This window comes from Phaenicophaeus curvirostris, chromosome 7 (assembly GCF_032191515.1).
Source record: "Phaenicophaeus curvirostris isolate KB17595 chromosome 7, BPBGC_Pcur_1.0, whole genome shotgun sequence".
NCBI lineage: Eukaryota > Metazoa > Chordata > Aves > Cuculiformes > Cuculidae > Phaenicophaeus > Phaenicophaeus curvirostris.
The window spans coordinates 36,090,714-36,113,638 of NC_091398.1; the positions used below are offsets into that span (position 1 = coordinate 36,090,714).

At 40.3% G+C, this 22,925-nt stretch overlaps 1 protein-coding gene across 6 annotated transcripts in view; it reads left to right on the plus strand.

Moving 5' to 3' along the window:
- The first annotated feature begins 594 nt into the window (after nt 1-594).
- The window catches only part of SPOPL (speckle type BTB/POZ protein like), a 60,583-nt gene continuing 38,252 nt past the window's right edge, over nt 595-22,925 (plus strand). For all 6 annotated transcript variants that reach the window (XR_011337762.1, XR_011337761.1, XR_011337763.1 and 3 more), the window contains exons 1-5: nt 595-744; nt 17,514-17,648; nt 17,804-17,925; nt 18,212-18,363; nt 22,214-22,341. Coding sequence is in view for 3 of the 6 variants with exons in the window: in XM_069861575.1 (XP_069717676.1) it covers nt 17,571-17,648; nt 17,804-17,925; nt 18,212-18,363; nt 22,214-22,341 (480 nt within the window). In the remaining 3 variants the exon portion in view is untranslated. The remainder of the gene's footprint in view (nt 745-17,513; nt 17,649-17,803; nt 17,926-18,211; nt 18,364-22,213; nt 22,342-22,925) is intronic.

The following is a 22,925-nucleotide window of genomic DNA, read 5'->3' on the forward strand; positions in this document are numbered from 1 at the left end:
CCTGTCCCTATCCCTGATGCTGTCCCTTTCCCTGCCCTGTCTCTGCTCATGTCCCTGCTCCTTTCCCTGTCCCTGTCTCTGCTCCTGTCCCTCTCCCTGCCCCTGTCCCTGCCTCTCTCCCTCCACCCCTGCCCTTGCCCCTTTCCCTCTGTCCCTGCCCCTGTTTCCCGGTCCCTCTCCCCCTGCTCCTGTCCCACTCCCTCTCCCTGCTCCTCTCCCTGTCCCCTCTCCCTGTCCCCTTGTCCCTCTCCCTCTGTCCCTCTCCCCCGTCCCTCTCCTTCTCCCCCTGTCACTCTACCTCTCCCTTGTCTCTGTCCCTCCCCCTCTCCCCGTGTCCCTGTCCCTTTTCCTGTCCCCTCCCCTTGTCCCTGTCCCTCCGGTCCCTCTCCCCCCCTCCCTCTCCCCCGTCCCTCCCCGTCCCTCTCCCTCTCCCCCTCCGGCCCCTCCCCTCCCGTTTCCCGCGGGGGGCGTGTCCCGCCGCGCGGTGCCCGGATGGAAGCGGCGCGGCGCGCGGCGGCTCGGCCCCTCCCTGCCCGGAAGTGGCGGCAGCGGCAGCGGGGCGGCCCGGGAGCCGCCAGGGGACGGAGCGCGGGGCGGTCGCAGCGGGTCCCAGGGCCGCGATGCGGCTCCGCCACCGCCCGGCCTCGCCGCTTCTCCCTCCCGCCGGGCACCGCTGACCGCCTCGCCTCGCCCCGCCCCGGCGCTATGAGAGCCGCCGCGCCGCCCGGCCAGCGCCGCGCTCCGGTACGTGCCGCCCCGGCCCGGGGTGTGTGGGGGCGCGCTGGGGGCGGAGGGGAGGCCTTTATCGCGGTGTCGGGGCGGGCCGGGGGCTCCTCGCACGGGGCGGCGGCCTGCGGGGCCCTTCCCCGCTGCGGCCAGGCCGGTGCCGGCCCGGCGGAGGGGCCGGAGCCGCCGCCTTGCGCCTCTGCCGGCCCCGCGTTGGGCTGGGGGCGCCCTGGGACGGGCTCGGGGAGGCCGCGGGCTGCGGGGGGCGCTCGCCGGGCCGGCTTTTTATTTCCCCCGTCCCGTCCTCGGTTTGTTGTGGGAAGTTCTCCTCTTGTGAGGAATCAAAGCCCCGGACCCCAGGGGCTTTGGCTGCCTCGTTCAGGCTCCTCAAACTTTGACGAGGCCGGAGCAGCAAGTGAATAATGTTGGAGAGCCGGTGCTGGGGTTCGCCTGCCCTGCGCGCTCCATTTTATACGTGGTCAGGAAGTGGAGTTGGCTAACGCTGGGGTTCACCTGGTGATGTCATCTGCCGAAATTCGCTGGATTCCGCTGAAATTTGCATCGCACTGAGGCTACTTGAGAGCAGAAGTAGCTGAGAACGAGCTTAAAGAATGGAAGGAAGCGAAACAAAGAGAACAACGCGAGGGCTGCTGAGGAGTTCGCAGTATTTTTTAAACTGCCGTGAACTGAAATCAACAGTTTATTTCAATATGTAGCTTTGCTTTGGGAAGGCGTTCTTAATTTGTTTTCTAAAAGGGTGTCAAGAGTTACAAAAATAATATTTGAACAAAAAGGATTGTTTCTAACCTCCTGCCAGGAAGAACAATCTGTGAGAGTCAAGCTGGGTCTTTCCTTATTCTTATCAGTTCTGCAGAATGCATTATTTTGATAGATCTCCCATATGGCCAGAGGAATTCGTACCGCAGTGGTGCTGAAGCTGAGCCATTTGTATGGCTGCCAAGGCATTTTGCTCAACTGTTAAAAAAAAAAAAAAAGAGGTTTAGTTCCTTTTGCTGTTATTTACGAAAAAATGCATTGTTTCTGGTAATAAAAATCTCTTCTGAGAGGGGCACTTAGCAGTTGCAGTCACTTCTGAAAGTGTTTTACCTGGCTTCTCTATCAGGGCCTTCTGGGATGTGTGACTAGGCCAAACAAATGTTTGTGAAGGGTTTCTAGTCTGTGTCTACCACATGCCATTATCCCCCTGCTCTGTAAGTGCACGTTGGCTCGGGAAAGAGAAAACAGTTTTTAAACAATATGCCTTTTGTATCTGAAGCTGCAGACATACCAGGCTTTGGTACATCACCAGAAACTACTTTTAACTCTCTTCTGGAAACCTGAGATTTTAAATATCCAGAAATATCCTTGGTGTTATATTGCCTTGAAACAGCTTTCTGCCAATCTTTTTGCTAGGTTACTTCACAGTCTGCTTTTAAAGTGTCAGTGAAAATAAAGAATTATATTCTGAAGTTGCATAGGCGTTGTGACCTACTTGTTGCTATTAAAAACTCGTATATGCTACAGACAAATTTAAAATGAATTTGAAAAGCTACCGAGTTTTTTCGGGCCTGGTCACGATTTCAGCTGTCAGTGTGTACTGCTTACAGGTCTTGGACATTCAGTTGAAATCACATATTATTAAGCTACTTTCTTTTTTTCCTGTATGTGTGTTTATCTGTTAATTTTTGTGCCTTTGAAGGCACCTAAACGTAAATATGCAGGAGGGATAATGAAACCAGTTGTCATTAACAGCATAAGTGGAAAAGAGGTGGCTGAGGACAGTAATGAGTAGTGTGCTTAAGACTTGCACGTAGATCTTGCTGGCTTCTCTTTTTATTTTTTTCTTCCTTGGTCTTCTGTCTGCATTTGTTGTTTTCCCACTCCTTCATGTACAGTCTCTTCATATCTTTGCCTTATCTGTTTTTTTTTTATCTTTACATCTTGTAGAAATGATTGTAGTTAGAAAGTTGTCCTGTTGAATTTGTTCCCAGGTTCATGGGGTATGCTTGGAATTAACCTTTTGTATGTTTTGCATTACAAAACTAGCCCGTTCCTTGTTTCTTCCCAGTTGATGACAAGTGCATGTTTGTGGAGTTTTATTCTGACAATTTTTTAGTGAGTCTTACTTGCTTCTTATGGGCATTTCTGTCTCTTTGTGAGCAGCAGTCTGCGACCTGCTGCCCTTTGCTTCCTGCGTGTTGGTTAAGAGCAAGGAAATGTGAGATTATTACACTCGGTAAAAGCAGTAACCTGGTAACTGTCATCATAACATCCTGTGGTTTTTCAAATGCTGCACCCTGGATCAAAGCATGAAGACTTTGGAAAGTATTATTCTCTTCCTACTGTTTTTTAGGTCCTCCCTCACTGCTTACGCTAGAACACTTTGCCTTCTTAAGAGTCACAGTTACTGCTTCCTTAACCATCAAATCAGCTAATATGCTACACAGTCAGCTAATGATAGGGCAGCAGGAGGATGTACTGATGATACATTAGCTTGTGTGGATCACATGGTTTCAGAAGCTGGGGGGACACGCAGCCTTCTCCTGGCTCTGTAGAGCTCACTGGAATGAGGAGGAAGAGGCGTTGAGCAGCCGATGGATGTTCTGCCATGTATCTCCTGGGCTCTGCATTTTTAGGATCAAATAGAAGGCCCTTGCCTCAGTGATTGCCTAATGCCTGCTCCATCGTGTCAGAAATGGCCTGCCCAAGAGCTTTTCGTACCTTGGCTCTTGGTTCCCTTTCCTCCCTCTGTAAAATGCATGTATTAACAAGAGACTTCTTCCTTCTTTTGATCTCTTGAGAAACTTTCCGATTTCTGTCCTTGTGGCACTTTGTTTCTATTTCTTCTTGTCCCACCCATATAAAAAAAGACATATTGGAATTGTCCCCTCAGATAGAGGTAGGAAATCCCTTCTTCAGTTTGTGCGTAGTTCTTAGGGTAGAATTGTTTCAACTGGGTGAGGGGTGGAGACGTCTCATCTCATTTTGTGGAGGCGGTTTAGTTTTCATGGAGAGAAGATGGTCACTTCTCAAGTTTAGTGGGTTTCTTGCCTAGTGTGTGTAATATGTTACTGGATGTGTATTGTTTTGCATAAGTGTTTTAACTTTCTGGTAGTGCTTTAGCTGTTCAGCTTGTGTGATGGGGCTGAATTTTGGTAGGGGTATATGTTCAGTGGAACAAGCTTAAGCAGAAAACCCTTCAACTTTCATGACCATTTTACATTAGAAAGCTACTAAAGTTGGGTGATTTTTGGTAACCAAGTTTAAAATTATTCCTTTTCAGCTATAATGGTTTTTTTAATGTTATTTACGAGGAATCACTTTGCAAGCATCCATGTATCTGTCATTGCTCTTTTGATCAGTGTTTGCATATAGCATTTAGGAAATGTAGTGGAAAGTGAGATACTCTTTCAGCTGATTCAGAAATTCATTGGCATGGAATAATCTAGAGAGCTCACGTGTACAAATTCACTGAATTAGATTACTTATCCTTGATGCTGTCTTGTCTCTCCCAAAAGCCATTTATCATTTGAATTTTGTGAAAAATATTACTCTTAGTCTTTTTCTTTCCATGGAAGTCATAAAAAAATAGGTGACATAAAACAAATATAATAAGTTATTTCCAGAATTTAACAATTGTTTTAGTGAAAAAAAAACTAGTAAAACCCAAACCAGTTTATTTTTTCCATGCTGCTTCTTCAGATAATAAAGATGGACTAAGGGAAACTTAAATGCTAGGTGAACAGAGAAAAATTTGTGTTGAGTTCTCACCTCTGTAAAAAAAGTCTGCTGTATATACTTGTACTTTTTTTTTCTAGGTATTAGAAATGTCTAGTATCCTCTCCCTCAATTTAATTGTTAAATATATGGAATTAAGCTGGTGGGTTTTGTGAACACTTGCAAGATGATATTTTACTTGTGTGTCTGTGAATGTTTAATTTAAAAAAACCCTAACTTTAGGTCTCAGCTCCCTTAGTTGATAAGCATTATTTGAAGCTCTAGTTTGATTGTACTCATGCTATAAGATTGCTTTAGAATAGACAGCTGCTTAGCCTCTAATTAGTGGTACTTAATCAATTGAGTATGGAACAGTCTGTGTCAGTTCTATCCACCTCCTTCGCATGGCATTGGCTCTTTTCACTGTATTGTGACTTGACATTTTAAGTAATTCAAAGGTGAATTATCATTTGGTGTGTAATTTAACTGAAAGCTTTAGAAAGAAAAAGCAATTGTGTGCCAGGGTGAAGGCGATACAGTCTTAGCGTAGGCAGTGCTGCTGCTTGTGGGGTAAACATCTCCAGCAGTTGGGAAAGTTCCAAAGTTCATGGGGTGGGAACCTCCTATTGTTGTATCTGCCTCTGTTGTGCAGTGGAGAGGGTCACTGGGTGAAACTTGGGAGCCAGGCTTTCTCTTGGCCTGTTTCCTGGTTTGTTCCTTTAGTGTTTATACCGTCCCAAAAGTGCACTTACCAGTTGGCCAAGTCGGTGCAAAATGAGTTCATAAGTATGGTTACAAATGGAGATGAAGGGAATGAGGAGAGTGATGACTTGCACTTGATTTCTTTTAGGTAGCTTGTTTTCTTGTGTATTAGATGTTTAGAAAAATAATTAGACTTGGATATCTCTAAAAGGGTTAGTTGCATAAGCTGTTATTTCCTGAACAACTGAAATTATATGTAGGACTCATGCTGGCTTGAGGAACAGTTGGTATACCTTTCTACTCTAGTGTCATACTTCCTAGTTCTCTGTTCCATGTTGACTTTTTCTTTGGAAAACTACTTTCCCTAAAAGTTTTAATTTTCCTTGGCTTTCTTTAATCATATTAAGTTTCTATTTGATGGATCTGTTTTGTCCATCAGTGTGGCCTGTAGCCTGTGAAGGACAGCTGTTTCCAATATACGGAGTTAAAGTAGAAAGTCACTCATTTAGATTGAAATAAAATCTAAGTATAAGCAATTTGTTGCTTTGGGCACTTAATGTATTAATATAATGATTCAGATTAGTTAGCTAATAATGTCTTTAAATTCTTTAGAGGAGGCACTTGTTTACTGTCTGCAGCATTTAACACAGTAGGGCCTGGAATCACCGAATTAGACATTACCTCACCAACAAACCAGCAGTCTTTGGTGGCAATTTTTCCTAAATTTTAAAACTGATGGTTTTGTTGTTAACTGAGTCTAATTTCAGAGCCACTTGTTTGTAATCAAAACTCTTGAAGGTAAAATCAGAGCTGTTTTGTAATGAATTTAGGTAACAAGTGCTTAATATAGTTTGCTTCAGCTTCTGGGATGGAGCCATATGTAATGAAAACATTAAGCTTCAACTCCTTTTTATGAGCATCCCATGTACCAGTGGTCACATTGATTTACATATCTAATTGAACAACTATTCTTGTAACAGAGGACAAAATACAGGTGTTTAAAACAAAGTGTTTTATCTGTGGTATGTGTGAAGTTAATTGCAGTAATTATTTTCGTATATCTGCATTTGTACCTATTTTTAGGTGTTTTTTCATGAATTTGGAAAGCTTGCTCACAATCTGTATGAATTCATTAAAAGACTTGAGTCATACTGCTTCAGTTCTGGAAGTGTTATGCTGGAAACCAAATTATCTGAAATCTCTACACTTGGATAAGCGTAGGTTAATGTGCTACGATGCTATGCTGACTGTTGAAGTAGGTAGGTGTGATCTGACTCTTAGGTCTGGTACTGCTTTGGGGATATGCTGGTTTCAGAGGAACAGATTTGATGCTGTTTTGATGTCCCTGTGGAAAAGGTCAAGGTAGATTTTGCTTATTACTTACACATATAGAGCACACAAATTTTTAAAATTAATAATGGCAGCAGAATAATGTTTGTGTTGCAGTGAGTGATGTAGTTTATAAGAAACTGAAACTTCTTATACTGAAGAAGTTTGCATAAATACATTTTTGCAATTTTTGCAAAGTGGTCTGGACGAGTGGTTGGTCTGAGAGGGATTTGAAGATAGAGTAGATACATAAGGAAGACTCGAACATCCTATAAGAGGCTTCTGATCCAGGGCCCAGGAAGGGATGTCCTGCCTTGCTTATGGCAAGCAGTGCCTTATTCTCAATGTTCTCATAAGTGTAGTTGCACTGTTTACTTACATGGGCATTAACCTACTCACAATTTGCCTGCTAAACTTTGTCTCCAGAGTTAGGTTGTATGGTTCTATTAATAAGATTACTGACTACAAAATAAAGGTTGAGTTTGCTTGATTGTCTTGAGTGGTACTTTACAGGCAGGGCATAATTTTAAATAACTTCAGTAAGTGTTTGGAAATGAGCCTTCCCCTCCAACAGTTGAGAGACTCAACTCACTGAGTGATGAGAAGAAAAATATTTTGTGGTAGCGTCACGAAATGTGTTTTGTCTGGGTTACTAACATATTATAGGTCAAAGCCTTCACAGATGTTTTCAGAATCACTTGTATAGATGAGCCTATCACTTGATGTTAGCTGACTTCTTGATTTCCTGATGTTAAATTGCATTTTTCTGTGGCTGCACCGCAGCGAAGTTGAATGAGGTGACCTTGTTTTGATGATTCACAGTGAGATTAGGCCTTGTGGACAGAGGCAACAAGCAGCAGTCTTGTGTCCACTTTTGGTCTGCCATATCTGACAACATTGATGGTGAAAACAAATACATTTACTTGCCATAGCTGGTGGAGAACTTTGCAAGCCCAGCTGTGCCATGGCATCAGCAAAGCAAGGAGGAATATTTGGCCTATTAAAGCATTGATGTCAATGGGTGATTGCCTGGGTGGATGCAGCCCATGTAGCTTCGTGCCTTCTGGAGGCTCAGCTTTTAGTAACAGGACAGCTGGTTGCCACAGCAGTTCAAGTTATAGCCATTTGTGAAGCGTGTTGCTGGTGACAGCCTCTTGAATGGAGCTGATGCAGCTCAGGAAAAGTGTTTGATCTGGTAGAACTTACTGCCTTTTATCAACTCCGTTGCTTTTGACAAACTGAAATCTGCCTGACTTTGCCGGGATGAGCCAGGCCAGCCCCATAGCCCTTCACCAGCCTGTTTGCATTGTGTTTGCCTTGCTGTTGTTTTTAAACTTCAGTAAAATAGTCAACCTGTAGAGGAACAAACTGATGGCATATAGAAACTGTGCTGAGTGGGGGAAGAAGTGAGTACACATCCTGTTAAACAAACTGTGGGTAAGATTTTCTGCATTCATGTTGTGGTAGCCTGGGCTTTTGCAAGACAGCATTTTTCTTATAGTTTTGAATAGTCCTAGGCCTCAATTCTAACCCGCAAGAGTTTGCACACGTTTTGTCAAGTGAGCAGGTGACATGTTAATGTTTTGGATAAAGGCCTGTAGCACAGAAGCCTGATGTGGAGAGAACTGCACGGTTTTCTTTCCCTCTCGCCCCAGGTAAGCAGCCTGAGGTTGCAGATCGGAGCAGTGAGTTCTGCAGTCTCAACTGCTGGAGAAGCAGTGGGGTTTGACATAGCAGAGACGGAAGAGGTTGTTGCTGAGTTGTCTTTTTTTGTGAGGCATCAGATGGTTCTGTGGAAATTGAAAGCTACAGAAATCTCATAGTGCTCGAACTAATTTTAAAGGAATAACCTTTCTGAGTCAAAAATGGGAATAGTTTTGGTGGTTTTTTTTTTTTTTGGTCTTGGGACTTTATTTTTCTAATCCATAATTTTAAAAGCTTGTGAGTGCTGAGTTTGCTCAACTTTTGTGTCTAGAGAGATAAGAGGTACTTTGAAAATTTTCTTCTGTCTTGAGCAAGTAAGACTGTGCTGTAAGGGTAAAACATCATAGGAAACTGCAAAGGTTGGAATCAATTCCGTTATGGAGAAATGGATCTTAAACAGATTATTTTGGAATTGTTCTTAAATCTAAAAGTGAGTAAAACTACTCATGTCTGAATGTTTTTTGAAACAATAGAATATGAAAGGAACCAAACTGGTGGACTTAAGTTGGATATGATGATCCTTATGGGTCCCTTGCAACATGAGATATTGTATGATTCTGTGAGCTTTTAGAATTTTATTTTTACCTCTGTGTCAGTAAACCTGTTTTTGCTTGCCTTGATGGTTTCATCAGGTCTTCATAGAGCTATGCTTTCAGAGACTCCTACTTCATAGTCACCAAAGCAAGTGAGTGTGCAGCTCTACCTCTTGACCTACCTGTCTTTCCTGGGAAGTTGCCTAATCAGGTGTTGTGAATGAAACTTAATACCCAGTCCACTGAAATTAGTTCAGTTTCAAATCTGGGACAATCAGCATCGAGTGCAGTTTGGTCCTCTGGGGGAGTTGAATTTTGGGGTTTGGAAATCACATGTAGGTTTTTTTTTTCCCCCCCTCTTGCCTTGCATTTAAGTATTGGTTGGTTTTTGCATCAAGTGTAGTACTCTGTCTCGTTAAGAGGTGTAGAGCAGGCCTGAGGTGAGCTGCACCTCTCAAAATTTCCATAAAAGTGCACCTGTGAGCACAAAATTGTCCACTGTTTGCTTTGAGTAATAAGGCAACTTTTGAATGATGAAAAACCTCTCCTGATAACATCTGTGAGTATGAACTTTTGTCTGCTGGAAGCAGCTTTACCCTTTCAGTGTGAACTTTGCAGGTGACAGTGGTCAGCAAAGGTCAGTGAGGAGTGTGTTATGCTGCTGTTGCTCTGTACAACTTCTCTGCAACAGCTGAAGGCGCCTGTCTCCAGAGACTATAGTCTGGTGCTTTTCACAAATGTTATGAATTTAAAAAGAAAATGAAAAGGAACCAAAACATAATATGCCAAACTAGCTTTCTCCAGCAGATTTGGTTGTGTTTTGTTGCAATTGAAGTCAACATTCTGTAGGCTCATATGGGTACTTGCTTCATGTGCCAAAACTAAGGTTAAAATTAGCATTTTCAATTTGGTGAACTCTTGATTATGTGTAACTGAAGTATTTAGGGAAGAAATGTCTTCATTTAAAACACTTTCACGTGTCAGTGATTTGTTTGAGTAAGAGCAATGGAGTGAAACTAAGGAGGGGAAAAGATCACTTTGGCTGTATACCAGGAAAAAAAAAACCCACAGCAGCAATAGATTAGTCCAATAGGATAGCTTCTCAAGAGGAATTGTGGTGGAAAGACCCATCTTCTGGGTCTTGTAAAACTAGACTGGGCAGTGAAATTTAAATATGCTGTAAGAAATAGTCTTGCATTTCTTCTCCAGGGGAACGCATAGATGACTCCTTTAGGGAATGGTCTAGGTTATCTAATATGGAGCGCAATGGTTTTTCTGTATTACAGAACAATAACAGAAGCCTAATGCTGAGAGGTTTTTATTAATAAGCTTGGCTGATGTAAACTAGACAGAGTTCAAGCTCTCCTGAGCACAAGGTTTTCTCTCTGCTGAGGTAAAAATCTGGTGTATTTTTAAAGCCTTATGATAGGAAACAAAATTCAGAAAAGCCTGAGAACTACATGTACTCAGCTTTACAGTTTTTACAACTAATAGTGTAATATTTCTAATTTTGAGTTGCTGACTTCAGTATTATTGGTTACAGCTACAACACCATGTCCGCAGTGAGAAGTTGGGCGTTTCACACGTGCTGGATTGTGCCTTGCTGGGGCTTTTCTGCTGGAACCACCTCGAGGATGTGCTTTTAAATTCTGGAGTCTTAGTTGTAGCTATTTTAAGAAGTCTCTGACCCCAGCTGCCTGCCTGGCCCCTGCTGGAGTTTACTGTCCTGGAGCAGGGGTGACGGGGATGTGCATGTAGTTTCTCAGCTGTCACGATCTAGTCCAGGGTAGTAATTTTTCTCACTGGAAGACAGTGGAGAGGCTTATGAATTGGCTCATGGTGTGGCTGCTGAAGCGTGGATTTCTCCTGGCTGGGCGGTTGCTTCCAATGGGGTTCAGGGGTAGTGAGTGTGAGATCTTAAGCACATTGGAGCAGCCAACGTTTATCAATTAATTCTCAAAGCTGTTTAGGTTTGTTTAGGCTTGGTTTGCTATTGTGTGATTCCAGAGCAAACATATAATTTATGAAGCATTTTTTTAAACATTGTATATTAGGGGGAAAAAGAAAAATCAATGTTCTTCCTTCCAGCTGTTATAGACCTTGCTTAAGTGGCATGGGATTTTCCTGTGTTGTAGCCCAACTGCTATTTCCTTCTGCTTGCCTTAAAAAGGAAACATTTTTTATGTTGGAAGTACTAGAAATAACGTTAAATGTAGTATATTCTCAACCTGTAGCTTTTCTAACTTAGTGGAGTAGATATATATATCTGCAGTTGTTTGAGTATTAGTAATACTGCTCACTCAATTGTTGCAGTGATAGATAGGGATTAAATTCAATAAATACTAAACACTATTTAAATTCTCTAGGTATATCTTGATTCTGTTTTCAGAGAAGCAGATGATACTGAATAAATTGGAAAACTGCCTAAGCTTAATAGACCTTTCAAATGTCTGTTATTGTGTTGTGTATCATCCAGCAGAAAATTTAGTTTAATAGGTAGTGGTATAGGAAATAAGCAGCAATTCTTTCAAAAAGATCAATTGTGAAGAGATGCAAATCCTGCTAATTAAGAAACAATCCTATCTTTTTCGAAGTCATTTTTTTTTTCTACTGGTAACGTCATATGAATTTTTGTAAGCATAATCGGCTTACCGGAAAAACTCTTACACAGAAGAGATGGTAAATTTCTGTCTTCGACTGGATATTTTTTATTAGATTTATTGAGAAAGATAATGTCTCTTGTGTGGGTTTGAGCAGGGTTCAGGCCAATTTAATCAGCCACAGGATTTTCATGCTCCTGGATAAGCACGACCAGGTGATGGGTGGCTGTTAACACAAGTCCTTCTGTGACCAAGGAGAAAGTGGCATGACTTTCTTGGCTCTTCAACAGCTTGGCCTTCCAAAGTAAAGTTAATGCTGCATGGAACTGCACAAGTTTATTGAAGCATTGCTTCAGATGGGTGTGTGTGTGAAAAAGTAACTTAGTCTTGGTTTTTAAAATCTTTAACTTCAGACTTAATAGTTTGCATCTGGTTTGTTTGTTTCCTCCACCATGAGCTTTGTATCTGTGTTCTCTCTCACCCACATACTGATAAAATAGTGAACCTTAAAGCAATTCAGTGTTTTTCCCAAGAATTTGCTGCCTTGGTAATTTAAAAAACAAAACTGGTTTCTTGAATGACAAATACTGATAGATGGTTTTATATGTAATAGAATATACTGTATAATGTATAATATAGTACTTTATCCACTGGTAATTGCTTAATGAGAGGAAATGAAATGAGTATTTCTAGCTAGAACGTGGGTTTTGGAAACTGATTTTGTTGAATGGAAGGCTTTTTCTCTTTAGGGTTTTTTAAACAAAATAACTCAGTTTTGGCTGTACAATTAAGACAAACTATCTGCTTTCTGAATTATGGATTTACTAGGAATAAGAAGTTGGAAGAACATTTGGCAGTTAACCTTCAGAAGGTGATCTTTTATTTCAGCCAGTAATGAAATATCAATATTTCCAAAGGGAAAAAAAACATAACAGCTTTGTATTTCTTGAAATATTCGGCCATGTTCAGGGCCAAACTGTCACCATTCAGTCTTAATATGCAATATATGCATGTGAGATTTATTGGCATGGTCATTTATTAGGCTCTCTTTAGAGACTGCTAATTGATATTCATACCTGTCTCATGTTCTGAGACTGTAAGTTACTCTCAACCTCACAGCTGTTGAATGGTTGAAGTGCTCTCGATTAGCGATTTTTGCTTCAGGCAGGAGAGGGTCTGAAGCCTCTTCTGGGCATTGTAAAGCCTCCGTGCTGTCATGGGTTGGAAGTGCACCCTGGCATTGCTGTTAAATATTGCTTTGGTATTCCGTTTCTGGACAGGGCTTGAGAATAAGACTACACCATGCCAGACTCTCTCCTGTTCAGTTATATCATGTGATGAGATGTTGAAAGTGCTATGATGTGCCAATATAGTCAGCCTGGGAGGACAACACTTTGATCCTGGAGGCTTCAGCCCTCACAAGAAGGGAGAGCAGAGAGAGCAGAGCAGGAACTGATACCCATTTCACAAAGCGTTTTCCTTCTTGCTTTTGAGGGAGCAGGACAAGGTCACTGGTTTGCTTGGTCAACTGATCTGCGGGTTGGGCTCTGGCAGGCTGGATTTGACTTTCGGAGTGTGTTGGCTGCTCTGCAGAAGGGTGTTTATCTCCTATTCCTGTCAGTAGTTTGCTGATTGTAATACCTCATGGAAATACAAAGATAAAACATTGCTATGATCACTGGTTAACATTTACTCTTGCTTTTATGCACCTGTTACACCATTGCTACTCTGAAAGGACTATTAGGATACAGTTGTTACCTGGAGATTCTGCTCATAGGCATCATAGCTGGCAAAAGATAATGTTAATATTTAGGGTAATTCTTTGGTAGGTTTTGTGGGTTTATTATTGGAGGAGTAGGAAATTCCTTTCGTGTACTCCTTTGGGTACTTTCTTAATGAGGTAGTAATTTTTTTTTGGTGGAAAATTTCGGATGATTTCAACACCAAGTGTCAGAAACTGGGAATGTATTCTTGTCCAGCTCTAAGAGATTGAAATGTAACTCTTTTTACAATAATGTTGACAAAGGATCTCTTAAGTCAGGAAAATAGTGAGGTGATGCAGCTTTTGAGGAAATTTAATGGACATGTGTATTATGTCGCCCATGCTTTCTTTACAATCTGTGAGCATGTGATTAGAGAGAACCATCTTCAGATGGCTTGAGTTTTAATACAAGTATTTATTTGAGTAGAGAAGTACTTCCGTTGATAGCTAAGTAAAATGAGCTTTGAGAAATCAGGGGTTTTTTTTCATGTGATCTCTATCTGCTTGCCCACTACTGGTCTGTAGTAGTGAAGGGCTCCTTAATATCTTGATTTAACTAGGCTATTTGACAGTGATTAGCAGGTAAAACAATATTTGCCTTGAAACCAGTAGCCTGTCATGTCTGCGTTCCAGGAGTATGGGTTAAGTAAAATACCTTTTAGCTTTTCTTTCCATTTTTGTAGTAGACAACGAAAGCAAACTTTCAGTGTGGAATCATCACTGACTGCTGCACTCTGTTCAGTGTGGGTTATCACTTCATTCAAACAAACAACAAAGGTACTTGACGCATGTTAAAAATACATTTCTAATTTCTATTTTGGAAGCCAGAAAATTCTTCTGCCCTCGTCGTTTAAAACTTTTTTCAGTGTTCCCAGTGCATGTTTCCTCTGGTTGCCAGGCAGAAATCTCTGACTACGTGGTCACACTGGCTGGTTTGCTAAGCCGTGTCCAGACAGGCACCGCATTGCCTGAGAAGTCTCGGAGGTATTACCTGATAATGGCCTGTCACCTCTGATGCTTTGTTCATGATAGCCTGCAGAGGAGTAAACGCATGTTCTAGCATGAAAATTGTCCCTCTTAAGTTGTTTCACCCTGCAGATAACAGGCCTGTCCTTCTGCACTTCATTGATTTAATTCCACACAGTCTTTCTGGGACCGGTTTTGTGAACTGCTGCTCCCCTTGATCTAATTGGCTATGATGAGGGTTTGGTGCTTGAAAAAAAAATTTTTACTAGAGCTCATAACAGTGGCTAATCAATGATTCATAAACACTTCGGTCAAGGTAGTGTTTAGTCTTCTGCCCCAAGCACGGAGCAGCATGTAGAACCAAATGTTAGGGGCTTCCTCTCTGCTTTGCCCTAGTGGCCGCCCCTGGCCTCTTGGAGCAGGTGGGGTACGTGGTGGCCCACTTGGTCTAGGTGTCAGCCTGGAGACTGAAAAATTCCTTCTTTCCCCAAACACCTCCATACTGCAGGATAACGTTTTGGAAGTTTATGTTCTCATTTGCCTTGTAGTTTTGGTAAATATCCCCATGTCTTTACTTAATCCATTCATCAGGATTTGGGTGAAGTGAGGGGCAGATCAGCAGCACCGATGAACTCTTGCTGCATATGCTTTAGTCTGATTCTCTGTTGTTCAGTTTGCTGTTGGTTGGTTTCTTATTTTTTAAAATCATGCATCCAGGCATATTAAAAAAAAAAAAGCCTGCTCCTCACTGCAGGCTCCCAGTATATCAGACTGTACAAAGCTATTGCTTACTTCTAGTTTTCTCAATCTAAAAATCCAATTGGCTTAGTAAATCCATACCAAAAAAGGGTGAGGTACAAATCTATTCTTCTAGACACACAAGGAGCTTGTGAAAATAAGTTGTCTAGTCCTAATGCTGAAATGGGAAACTTTACTAAAAGCTGAAGCTGTTCAGAAGGATCTGAATTGTACTTATGTAAAATTGTGGCTTCTGTGGCAATCAGAAATTAATAATAAAAATGTGTGGAAGCAGCCTCTGAAGTACAGGTACCCTGGGTAGAGCAGGTACTGAGACAAGGCAGCAGATGCACCTGAAAATAGTTGAAAATAACCACCTTTGCTTAGGCTTAAATTCTCAGTGAATCAGGCTGATTTAGCTGTGAGACAGGAGGACACAGATAATGCTGGTAGCTGGTGTAAGGTCACTGGGCACTTTCTAAAGAGGATACTATGCAGCAGTTACTTTCAGCCTTTTCCAATTTAGAGACCATTCAGAGAGCAAACTTGGCTCAGATCTGCCATTCCTTCATGGTTACTAGGAGCTCACTGGTGTAATGGACTGAAAGAATTGAGGAACAGATAAAAGCCAAGACAGTCCTGTGCATCTCATGGAAATGACAGAATAAGGAATGGGCTATGTTTCTTCTTGTTTCTAGTTTTGGAGAGTTGAAGAGCAAACAGGTTCAGTAGAGCTGAGGTAAACTATTCTAGCAGTGTCAGGGTATGATTCTATATAAAGTCCATCATGTATTTGGGTAACAGCTTCAGTAACTGTTGAAAAGGACGTGTTTCCAGAAATAATGGTAATATTATTACAGAATCAAAAGAAATTGCAAATCTGCAAGCAAAACTTATGTAAACAGTTTCTGCAACACGTGACTCCTGCTTAAAAAAATATGGGGCAAGCAAGTTCCATTATCTTAAATTTAAGGTGGCTGTTTGCTACTTGTTTTCATTTGTGGGAAGTGCTAATTAAATACTGAAGATTGCCATAAATAAATACAAGTTTTATTTGGAAAAAAATGTCATTTATGAGAGGCAGCTGGTCTGTTTGTGATTACATGTGAATGTCTCAATGATTCACATCTTGCAAGAGAGCCGTTCAATGATTGGGTTGGTTTTTTTTTCAACTTGTCATAGTAGATCTCAGTACAGATCCATTAAGAGATCTGATTATATAGCATCCGCATCCCCGTTTGGTAAAAACTGAGAATTAGGTTTGTGTTCAAGGTTTCATATGTGTGATGCAGTGCGATTCCCTTGTCAGCAGGCTTTAATGTGGAAGGGCTAATTTGTATTGCAAATAAGGCAGAAGAGGTACCAGAAAGGCAGGAGAAAAAACATCCACTAATGATAATAGAGGTTTGCAAGGAATTTTTCTTCTCATAGGAGTAATAAACTTGTTCACATAGTGACTGAACTGCATGTGGTCTGGCAGTGTCGTCTTACCGGTGTTTGCATAAAACCTTATTTCTGTGTTGACCATCCATGAAGAAAGAGTTCCAACACGATTAATGATGTGCAATTCCATCTTTTGAGTGAGACAATTAACGCTCTTCTGTCACAAGTGAAAAGACCTATATGTTGAAACATCAAATCTTCCGGAAAGTTTGTGGACTTCTGATCTTGCTTTAGTAATAGGATATGTTTAAAGGAGATTTCTGTACTAAGAGAAAAAATGTTTCGTGGCAGAAACAATTGTGACTTTCATCTGGTCGATCAGGGTTTATTTCACTTCTTTTTAGCAACTTAATGGAGCTGCTTAAGTGAGAAGCTGTGCTTCTGGCAGGAACCTGTCTAAAGATGACTGCACACCCTGCCTAAAGGAGAGTCAGCACAGTAACCAAGAGCCTCCCTCTGACAGGCCCGCCTTCTTTCATTAGCTGTGTACAAAGGCTGCTGCAAGTAGGCTGACTAATTATATGTCTGTAGCTAGATGTGATGAATCGAGGCATGTGGCTCAATTCTTCATGGGCAGGAGAAATTACAGTGCTCTGTCAGGTAATAACCCATAACAAAATTGGTTTATTTGGTATTGGAAAGTTCTTCAGAGTTGGTGAGTTGACTTAAACTGTTTTTCAGCTTGGTGCTTTGATGGGGAATGAGCATGTGGTGGTGGTCGTAGTTCTTCAGTCAGATATGTTGGTATTAAAGATGCAAGGCAACCATGAAAGATGTAAGAAGAAAGGGCTGCTTTAAATGCAAGTTTAATTCCTTACCCTCCCTTTAGAAAAAAACAGGAATATTTGACCTTATTCAGCTCCCAGATGATAGGGTGCTCTTTAAAGATAGAATTATGCGTGTGCAGTATTGGTACTAATTACTGAGTTCACCCAGGGCCCAAATCAAAGGAGAAAATCCTGAAGAAAGTTTTGACGTGACTAGAGTGGTCAAAGTAATAATTTGCCAAGGTGATGTTCAAATAATGTTGTGAGTGTTATTGTATGATGCATAAGTCCTTGCTTTTATGAAGTATTGCATGAGGGTTCAGCCTGCAGAATTTGAGTGCAAGTGGTCATTAATGTGTGACACCCAGCTTGTCTAATGCCAAAGTCATTGTCCTCTTTTCAAGTTCAATTTTCAGATGCAGCATTTAGTAAGCACAACAATGTGGATAGGAAAATATAGGTTTTTGTCATTATAGTTTTCCACACTTAAAAAGAGTGACCAAAACATATGAATTACTTCTTTTAGGAGAATTACTGAAGTTTGGATTGCTATCTTGATACGCTAAACCTGCAATAAGTGGCAATGTCAAGGGTTCCCACCCCACCTTCTCCTGGGGAGATGTCCAGTGGACCTGTGGCTGAAAGCTGGTGTTACACACAGGTAATCTACATCAATTCCAGTGGCTTTATTTTCTAGTCATAATTAAGAACAAACCCTAAAAATATTGAGTTGTGCTCACAGTCTGACTAGTTCTCATAGTTAATGCTCGATATGCAAGTTAAATTTTATTGAAACTTTCTACGTCTTTCATTTAGGTTAAAGTAGTAAAATTTTCCTACATGTGGACCATTAATAACTTCAGTTTTTGCCGAGAAGAAATGGGTGAAGTTTTAAAGAGTTCTACCTTTTCATCAGGGCCAAATGACAAAATGAAGTGGTAAGGTGTTTATTCTAGCAGATGCTTCTTTTTTTTGGTTTTTTTTTTTGTTTGGTGTTTGTGGGGTTTTTTCTGTTCAAAAGTTGCAAAGTTAAATTGCAAATATATATTAAAACCTTGACATTTATTGAGGTTTTATAGGAACAGATTGATTCTAATTTCAAAGTTTCAACAGTCATAACAAAAACATTTGTTTTGGCAGCATGTATCATTGTATCTTATAAAAATATTTCTTAATTTATTCTGGGTATGATTTAAAAATGTACAATTTCTGCATTTCTTTCAGGTGCCTGAGAGTGAATCCAAAGGGATTAGATGATGAAAGCAAAGACTACCTGTCGTTATATTTGCTATTAGTCAGTTGTCCAAAAAGTGAAGTCAGAGCAAAATTCAAATTTTCCCTGCTAAATGCTAAAAGAGAAGAAACAAAAGCAATGGGTAAGGCAATCTTAGTGTTGCATGTGGATTTGTTAGAACATCCCAAGGAAAATCAGTGTTCTAATTTTTTTCTGTTGAGAACAGAATTTAATATTGAAATGAACTTTAAAATACCTTATAATACCTGTTGTTTCACAGATTTCTGATCACTGAGCTGTGTCATTTCTGTTCTAGTCAGTATAAATTACAGCACGTTACGAGCTGCAGTCACTCAAGATTCTTGTCCCCTAGCTTTTCTAGCAGATTTTTGCTTCCTGTGAGTAGAGGTGTATTTGCTTGTTTCTAGAGGCAGTGGAAGCAAGTGCTTGATTTCCATAGTTAATTAAAATAAGTATGCATGGTAGTTAAGGCTCTCCTTTATGATGTTTTGGTCTGTTTCATCTGATTTACACTGTAATAAGTTTAAAAATGTGAGCCATGTACCCAAGGAATTAGAAGACTTTGAAATAATTGGTGATTTGATTTAATTGCCTTCTTGGTATGAAAAACGTGTGGATGTTAATTCCAAAATTATAACTACCACCTTCATTGGAAACGCTCTTGGGGAAAGCTGGAATTATCATGCAAGTGTGTCCTTTAGTCCTGATCTGCACTGAGTTTGTGCTGTTGCTAGTCCTGCACATGAAGATTCTGTGTACTTTTCTTCCCTCCTCCTACTCCAAGACTTAAATCTTGCAGAGTCTGTTCTGTTGCAGGTTCAGGCTACTTTCTCCTTGTAATCTTTAAAGTAAATCCACAAAATTGATTTCAAATCTAAAAATTAAATGGTTTGACGTTTTGGAAGGAAAGTGAATGTATATATTTTACTTTATTCTCTTCCACTAATGGAGCTGGGTGCTTCAATCCCTGTAAGTCTTGTGGTTCGGGAACTTACATGAACAAAGCTGCAGTTTTGTACTTTTGGTGGATCGTGGCTTTTGGCTTCAGACAGTCTTCCAGTCTAGTAGCATTTTGGTGTATCTAATTAAATGAAGCTGCAGTGTGTGCATCAAAAAATGTTTTGAATTCTGCAGTTCTGTGATTGAGGTTGCAAGGGATCTCTGGAGCTTGTCTCATCCAACCCCCCTGATGAAAGTAAGGTCAACGAGAGGATGTCGCTTGGGACCTGTTGTGCCTTGAATATCTCCAGTTTATCTGGGAAGCCTTTATAGATGCTGTTGGCCCTTTTGCCTTAGGGTTTTTGTTGCTGTCTTTCCTTCATTTGTTAGAAAGCAGGACCTCAACTGCCAGTCACCTATTTCTTCCTGTTCAGAAGGTCTGTAGCAGACACTGAGCACAGCATTGCTGACAGCAACTAATCCTGACCTATAAACTCTCAGCTGGTTCATTTTTTATTGCAGGGCAGAGCTCTGCATGTTCCTGCTGTCCTCCCGTAAAGGGTAGGTCCCTTGCCTCCCCTTCCCAGCCTGGCCTCCCTAAAGAGTCTTTACCCCTCCCAACAGCATATCAGTCGCGTGAGCTTCCTGCTGTGTCTCTGAGGCCAAGGAGATGGTAGCCCTGCAGCTGCACACAGACTTGTAATTCCTCCTGTTTCTTCCTCATGCTCTATGCCTAAGTTTATGAGCACTTCAGAACGGTACTCAGTTTTCCTGATTTCCCGGAAAATCTGAGAGCTTTCTTTGTAATGCTGTCCGAAATGAGGGAAATCAATGTGGGATGGAGGGGTTTTGAGAATCTGAAGATTATTTGCGAATTGCTACTGTAAGTGCTAAAAATCACAAGCTGCTGAAATAAAAAATCCTCTGAGTATCTTCACTTTCTGCAGTAGTAGCTGTCCTGTATTTGGCACTACACGAATTCTAAACATATTTTCACCTTGGGACATAATCAACAGAAATCTTATTTCTTGGACTTTCCAGCCATTTCCCATCTGCTTCTGGAGATGCTCTGTTTTTATTTATACAGTATAATGATTCCAAACTTCAAATGTCCTTTGTAAATTGATAATTCGTGCCTAGGCCAGTGCTTCAAATCATGAAGCTGTGTATAAAATTGTTAACAAACTAACATTTAAACTTTCTTAGAAAGAAGAAAAATATATTTCCAGTTTTGTGCTGCTTTATTTTTGTGGGGATTTTATACTTAAATTGCTACTGATAACCTAATTTCTGATGGTTAGCGCTAGTTCTTGCTGATAACACTAAAATCGAAGTTTGCAGAGTAAAGAAATGGGCTGCATCTAGAGAAGTTCTGGAAACTCCTAGGATGCGATTTTCTCATTTTATTTTTTCATTGAATTTCATGAGGTTTGAGTTTTTGGCAAGTTGGTAAAACTGAAAACATACCAAAACACCTAACCAGTATTTTTTTAACTGGCAATTTTTCTTCCTTGGTGTACACTTTTAAACAGTATGCTACGTTTGTTCTGTCACCCTCAAAGCCCGTGATGCACTTCAGTAAGTGCCTCTGCTTCAGTGCTAAGGGGTTTTTTTGTTTGAAAATGTGAGTGTGATAATGTGACAGGGATGGAGACACCTTCTGCTCTGGCACTCCCTGGGTTCTTCATTGTTTTCACAACGTACAATCAAAACCTGTACAACATATTTTGCTTGATGTAGTTCTAGTGAAAAACTGTTGTGAATATCCTTTCCTCATCCCTTGACAGTGAGGACAGTGTGTTATATGTGTATGTTCATATGCCGTGTGTTACATGGTCAAGTCTGTTTCAGTGATGCCACCAAACTAATTAGCGTAGAGATCTCTGACTTTCCTGTCACTATTTTGGATGCTGTGGAAGAAATGGTATTTTAACAGATTTTTGTCCTGAAAAATACTTTGCTTTTATAAAAAGCTTGTGACTTAAACTTCTGAATTGCTCTCCAGAGACTAAAGTATCTATACAGCAAATGAAATGGTAACATGTTTCTTGCCTAGCTTTTTTTGGAATGAAAGGAAAATTAGAAGACTCGTCTTGAGAGGTTTCCCCTCCGGTGTTATTTCAGATCAGAAGTATTCTTGCTGACTTCATTTCAAATGGCTTTTGTAAATATAGTACAGAAAATGGCTTATTCCATGTATATTCTCAAAGCCATTCAAACAACCTCATACCTATGTTTGTTCCGTATAAAAGGCATATTGTGCTCTTTCCTGTGGCTCAGTTTGTGGCACAAGTGGCCACCTTACAGTGAACATGTCATGTAAATTAATTAATATTACTGAAGTACATATATTTGCACTAATATGACCTTGGGGACTGTTTTGCGGGCTGTGAACGCTAGAACTGGAAAAAGGGTTTATGTGTTCACAGCAATTTTATAGATTTTAAAGAAAAAATTTGTAACTATGGCTGTAAGGTAAATATAAATAATATCTTTTTCTGACCAAAGAAATAGTTTGTTGCTCAAAAGTGTTTCTCTTTTGCTTTTTTAATGCTTTTACTGTATTTCAAAGTAATTTTAACCTGTGAAACTAGATTTTCCACTTCAGGAAGAAGTCCAAACAGATTGTTATGACAACAGCAGAAGTGTTGTCAGAATGCATTTGTGATGACAAATTCATTGTAATGGTACTTCCTTGTGAACAGTTCCTGTTTTGATGCATCATCATTCTCAAACATTAACTGAAAAAACTCTAGCTGGCTGGTGCCTAAAGATAACATCAAAGATGATGATATAGTTTGAATGGCAAATTGTGCTCTACTAAGTTCGATGAAGTATTCTATAAAATAGTACTGTAGCAACATTAAAAAAAGTTTTAATCAGTTGTGGGTGTCATAAAAAAATTGACGTTTGCGATCCAAATGTATTAAATTGATTCATTTTTTGATTAAAACTTAGTGGTAATATACAATTTATAGGTGTTATTTGTTAATATTTTTAAACTTTATTTGTGCATAAATGTGTTTTATCAGAAAGCCAAAGAGCGTATCGATTTGTGCAAGGCAAGGACTGGGGTTTTAAGAAATTTATCCGAAGAGATTTTTTACTAGATGAAGCTAATGGTCTTCTACCCGATGACAAGCTTACATTATTTTGTGAGGTGAGTGTAGGTATTTAAGTATTTTCTGCTCTAATGGAAGTTTATGTTGATTTAAGTAGTACTATGCGATAAAAGTTGTTTTCTTCTTTAAACTATAAATGTAGTAAGATACACGTGTACTTGCTCTCTGCACTGTATTTTTTCTGTTTTGATAGACATACACTGAAGTGTAGAATGAGTCTGAATTGATTGCTTGTAAACTGTTGGGCTTCTCCATGAATCTGCCAGGATTACATTAGAATTAACTATAGAATTACTTATGCAAAGGCTGACTGTTGTATGCTCTCTGTAGAAGTGCTACTTTGCAGAGGTCTCTTTTACTTAAAAAAGTTGTATTTAGAATTATAGGATTGATTTTGCTGAATAAGCAAAAGGAAATGTCTGCATGCTGGTTCACATTACTAAAAAACCCAAACAAGTAATTGACAGAATCTATGTTCCTGTAATATCATAATTGATTGCTTTAACTGATGAACAGGTCTTTCAAGTAAATGAAACTATGTTTATAGTTATTGTTAGATTTTGTTTTCTGAACAAGTGCGAGTATCCTATAGAAGGACTGCTTAGTACTGAGAATTAATAGA